General features: G+C 45.8%; 1 protein-coding gene across 1 annotated transcript in view; it reads right to left on the bottom strand.

The window, feature by feature from the left end:
- Positions 1-5967, bottom strand: part of TCTN1 (tectonic family member 1) — a 37500-nt gene that overhangs the window by 25697 nt on the left and 5836 nt on the right. Inside the window, exon 2 of the mRNA XM_011936503.1 lies at positions 5036-5156. Within this exon, the coding sequence (XP_011791893.1) occupies positions 5036-5156 (121 nt within the window). The remainder of the gene's footprint in view (positions 1-5035; positions 5157-5967) is intronic.

Here is a 5967-nt window from a genome sequence, read left to right as displayed (position 1 = left end):
GTTTCACAGTGTTAGCCAGGATGGTCTCCATCTCCTGACCTCGTGATCCGCCCGTCTCGGCCTCCCAAAGTGCTGGGATTACAGGTTTGAGCCACCGCGCCCGGCCTGTCAATGAACCTTATAAACTCTGATAGCATCAATTAGATAAAATTTTGCAGACCTTCAGATTGTTTAAAAGTACCCAGAACAGATCCCAATTCCTTGTCTTTAGAATAAAGCTGTCTTCAAAGGACTGTGAGAGTAAGAAAATGTGGAGTCATCTGGAAGGTTTAATGCTTAGAAGTTATGGTACAGGGGCAGGAACAGTGTGCCTGTAATCCCAGCACTTTGGGAGGCTGAGGTGGGTGGATCACCTGAGATCAGTCATCTGGAAGGTTTAATGCTTACAAGTTATGGTACCGGGCCAGGCACAGTAGACTCATGCCTATAATCCTGGAACTTTGGGAGGCTGAGGCCAGCGGATCACCTCAGGTCAGGCCTGGCCAACATGGCAAAACCCTGTCTCTACTAAAAACACAAAAATTAGCCAGGCGTGGTGGCATGCACCTGTAGTTCCAGCTATTGGGGAGACTGAGGCAGGAGTATTGCTTGAGCCTGGGAGGTTGCAGTGAGCCAAGATCATGCCACTGCACTCCAGCCTGGGCGACACAATCAGACACTGTCTCAAAAAAAAAAAAAAAAAAAAAAAGGAAGTTGTAAGTCTTCAACCAATCCCAGATTTGACAAACCCCAATCAATTTGCTATAGATATGGATATGGTACAGGCCAAGCACCGTGGCTCATGCCTCTAATCCCAGCATTTTGGGAGGCTGAGGAGGATCACTTGAGGCCAGGAATTCAAGACCAGCCTGGGAAACACAGACCCCTATCTCCATAAAAAACAAAGAAAAAATTAGCCCAGAATGCTGGCAGATGCCCGTAGTTCTAACTACTTGGGAGGCTGAGGTAGGAGGACTTGAGCCCAGGAGCAAGGTTACAGTGAGCTATGATCATGTCACTGCACTCCAGCCTGGGTGACAGAGCAAGACTTGTCTCAAAAAAATATAGAGGCTGGGCACAGTGACTCATGCCTACCATGCCAGTACTTTGGGAAGGCCACGGCAGGAGGAGCACTTGAAGCCAGGAGTTCAAGACCAGCCTGGGCAACAAAGTGAGACCTTGTCTCTACGAGAAAAAAAAAAAAATAGTTAGCTGGACAGATAGATAATGAGATAAAGTCCTAACAAAAATGGGACCATATTCTACATACTGTTTTAAACCTTTTCTCACTTAATATATAATGCCTAATATGCACTTGCAATATTATACTAAGTGGCTTCATTGTATACCAGCCTATTAATACCCCAATTTGTTTAACCAATTCTCTACTGTTGGTTCAGGTTTCTAATTTTCCCCAATTATATGTAATGCTATAATGACATCCCTATACATACATCTTTATGAGTGTCTCCAGGTGTTTCCTTAAGATATGTTTCCTGAAGTGGAACTGCTAAGTCAAAAGGCAGGTAACATTATTTAAGGCTTCTGAGACACACTCCCAGATTGCCCTCTAGAAGGGCACAATATACATTCTCACCAATACTGTAGTAAGAGTGCCTATTTCCCTGTACTCTTGCCAAGACTGGATATTATCATTCAGTTTTTACTGGGCCTTAAAGGACAAGTAGAAATCAGACAGACAGTAGGAATGGGAAGCAAATCCAAGTGCAAGAACAGCAGTGGCCAAGGCTGGGTAATGACTCATGGTCTTTGGGAAACTCTGAGTACCGAGGTTGGACTGGAGTGGATTCAAGATGGCTGGTAGCAGGCAACAGGCTCTGAAAGAAGGTGGGAATCAATCTGAATCCAGGCTAAGAAGCCTATAGATAATGATAACTTCTGAAGGTCTTTTAGTGAGCGCCTGACAGGATGAGGTGTGAGCTCATAAAGCAGGAGCAGGGATGGACGACCATAAGGGCTAGAGTGATGGAAGGCTCCACAGAATGGGACTCCTTACTCCCCTCCAGTCAACCACCTCCCCAATCCTGCACAGTATTTCAGTATCATCATCAGATCTAGATACTTCTCTCTAGCCCCACTGTCACAGCTTTTGGGGAAGGTGGGGAGGGAAACCGTTAATCCACATCTGCAATAGCTTTTTACTTGGCTCTCTGCCACCAGGCTTGGCCTTGTGATGCACTGCACATGCTGCTGCAGAATTACAGAAGATGGGAATCTGATCCTCTTAACAACCCAGGCCCTGTGGACTTCAGGACAGAGTCCAAACCCCTCAGCATACACACAAGGCCCCTGGGGACCTGACCCCTGATCTCTTTGCTATACTCCTTTCACCCCTCTCTGGCCACACTGAGTTACCTGCAGTTAAGCAGGCCATCCTGCATCCCCCATCTCTGCCCATGCAGCTCCCTCTGCCTGGAATGCCCTTCCCCTTGGTCCATGCTGACCATCTTCCACGTGTCCTTCAGGACCCAGCTCAGCTCCTGTCTTCTGGGGAGCATTTCTTAGTGAGGCTGAGTTAGATGCCATTCCTCTCCCTTCTCATCATGCTTGATGTAGAAACTGCCATCCACTCCTCTGTCTCCCTTACTCAATGGTAAGTTCTTTGAAGGCAGCAGAGTGCCTAACTCATCTTTATGTCCCTGGTGCTGGCATCAGGAGGTGCTCAAGAAAGGCTGGGAGAAAGAAAAGACTGCTGAGACAGGAAAAGTGAAAGGAAGAGGCAGGGGTCAGGAGAGCCTCCAGGTTTCTGGCCTGGTGTCTGCCTAAAAGACTAATGGTAGAGGAAGTCAAAAAGGGACACTAGGAAATCAGTTAGAGATGGAGAGGAGAAATTCATTCATCCATTCAACTCATTATTATTAATTATTATTATTTTGACAGAGTTTCGCTCTTGTTGCCCAGGCTAGAGTGCAATGGGGCAATCTTGGCTCCTGCAACCTCTGCCTCCCAGGTTCAAGCGATTCTCCCACCTCAGCCTCTGAGTAGCTGGGATTACAGGCACCCACCACCACACCCAGCTAATTTTTGTATTTTTAGTAAAGACGGGGTTTCACCGTCTTGGCCAGGCTGGTCTCGAACTCCTGACCTCAAGTGATCCACACACCTCAGTCTCCCAAAGTGCTGGGATTACAGGCATGAGACACCATGCCCAGCCAATTCAACTCATTCTTAATGAGGGCCCACTACATGGCAGGAGCTCTACTAGGCACTAATGGTTCAGAAGTAAAGAGATCTTCCAGGCGGGGCACGGTGGTTCACACCTGTAATCCCAGCACTTTGGGAGGCTGAGGTGGGCAGATCATGAGGTCAAGAGATTGAGACCATCCTGGCCAACACGGTGAAATCCTGTCTCGACTAAAAATACAAAAAATTAGCTGGGCGTGGTGGCACACGCCTGTAGTCCCAGCTCCTCAGGAGGCTGAGGCAGGAAAATTGCTTGAACCCGGGAGGTGGAGGTTGCAGTGAGCCAAGATGGAGCCCCTGCCCTCCAGCCTGGGCAACAAAGCGAGACTGTCTCAAAAAAAAAAAAAAATAGCCCCAAGTTGGAGCAAAAATCTCACTTTCAGGCTCCTGTATTTACTAAGGGAGGAAAACAGAATGATTTTCAACAAATACTGAAACATGCTACAGGCCAGGTAGCCAGAAAATTAATCTGACTACATTGCCCTGTTCTCTGAGCATTTTTACAATACTAGAAATAGGCTCAAAATCCCATTGGTCAATAAAATAGTTTCCCACAGGAAAAACCCATTGTACCTCTTAAAAGGGTTCACCTATCAAATATCAATTGCTAAAACTTGCTATAAGGCTAAATTTAAATTAGCTATCTCTTACTAAGTTGGTCCCATCCTGAATTAATGAGCCTCTTCTAAGTGCTGCTAGTTTTTCAAAAAGCCTTGAAGCTAGGCGCGTTGGCTTATGCCTGAAATCCCAGCACTTCAGGAGGCCAAGGCGGGCGGATCACCTGAGGTCAGCAGTTTGAGACCAGCCTGACCAATACGGTGAAACCCCGGCTCTATTAAAAATATGCCAGGTATGGTCCCAGCTGCTCAGGAGGCTGAGAGAGGAGAACTGCTTGAAGCCAGGAGGCTGAGGTTGCAGTGAGCCACTATCACACCACTGCACTCCACTCTGGGCAACAGAGCGAGACTCCATCTCATTAAAAAAAAAAAAAGGCTTGAAATCTCAATTATAAGAGATCATTCAGAACAGATTATTTCTTTACCTTATAATCAGCTGGGAACGTCATTTTTCATTGTTCTATACAATGAGAACTGTGAGAATTCCTGGTAGATTTACATATCAGAAAAGTACAAAGATTTCTTATCTAATTTTTTGTTACAAGTACTATGTCCACAACAAAAGCTATGAAATTAAATTGCACTTTTCACCCTAGGCTATACTAATTCACTGATACAAAAAATGTGACCACTGTCTGTTTACAACTCAAATTGAAATGTGATTCAATCTCCAAACACAGAGGTTTCATTACATTCTTTTAATGTACATTCTCTCTTCTCTTTTGCCTGCACAGTCACCTGGCTGAATGCAGATAAAGGACAGCAGCTACTGTTTTTTTTTTTTTTTTGAGACAAGTCTCACTCTGTCGCCTAGGCTGGAGTGCAGTGGCAACATCTCCGCTCACTGCAAGCTCCGCCTCCCGGGTTCACACCATTCTCCTGCCTCAGCCTCCCCAGCAGCTGGGACAGGTGCCCGCCACCATACCCGGCTAATTTGTTTGGATTTTTAGTAGAGACGGGGTTTCACCGTGATAGCCAGAATGGTCTCAATCTCCTGATCTGGTGATCTACCCACCTCAGCCTACCAAAGTGCTGGGATTACAGGTGTGAGCCACCGCGCCTGGCCAGGGACAGCTACTTTTTTACATATTTGTTTGGATAGTATGGCTTCAGAATGATGCAAAACACCGGAAATCAGGTTTGGGTTTTTAAGCCTGGGAAAGTTTTCCCTTTCCCCAAATTGTATTATCCTGGTCAAATTTTATCAAAATTGCATATGTCATACGTAAACTTACGTGACAACTGGAACTGAGCAGGCAGAAAAGACACTGAAATCCACAGAGCTGCAGTCAGGATCACAGCAGCAGTTGACGTCACACTCTGCTGGGGACAAGTCACAGACACACAGAGCAGCAACTGCAGAAAAAAGAGGGGTAGGATCCAGAGCATCACCATCAGCAGGTGGTGACTGCCCCCTGCCACCAGTGTACCATAAGTCAATTTCATACAAAGGGTCCATTTTATTTTTCCTATGCACTTTGGGGGAAATTTGTGAAGTGGAAATGAGTCAGTTTGAGCATTCCACAATTAGAGGTTTCCCCAAAGTTGCTAATGATCTGACTCGTTTGGAAAGTTCTGTTAGTGCTTTGCCTACAGAGATGCTGATTTGGTAAGCTGAATATGAAACCCAGGCATTTGCAGCTTTCAGAAACTTTCCAGGTGATACTTATAATTAGACAAGTTTAAGAACCAGCACGCCTAAACCATCTGCCTGACCATAGAACCACCAGTTTAAAACTCCAAAGTCCTTAAGCTCCTTCTCTGGAGATTACGAGTCAGAGGAAGGACCCACTTAAACCTTTAGGAAAGAGGTTTTTCAACCTTGCCCCTCTCTTAATGTATAACCTGCTGCTTTAAAGCTGAACTCATATTCACAGATCCTTGGCCAAGAATCATAACGGCTCAGAATGTCTTTGGTGATTTAGACAGTAAGGTTTGAGGGCAGGGTAGGAATCTCCCCCACGTCACAACTTTTATTTTTAAAGGAGTTTCAGCTCTTGTTGCCCAGGCTGGAGTGCAATGGTGCAATCCTGGCTCACTACAACCTCCGCCTCCTGGGTTCAAGCTATTTTCCTGCCTCAGCCTACTGAGTAGCTGGGACTATAGGCATGCACTACCATGCCCAGCTTTGTTTTTTTTTTTTTTTTTTTTTAAATTTCTGTCGAGA

The sequence above is a fragment of the Colobus angolensis genome, unplaced genomic scaffold (assembly GCF_000951035.1).
Source record: "Colobus angolensis palliatus isolate OR3802 unplaced genomic scaffold, Cang.pa_1.0 Scaffold10, whole genome shotgun sequence".
Lineage (NCBI taxonomy): Eukaryota > Metazoa > Chordata > Mammalia > Primates > Cercopithecidae > Colobus > Colobus angolensis.
Note: the sequence above shows the minus strand (reverse complement) of the source record. Positions and strands in the feature narration are given on the sequence as shown.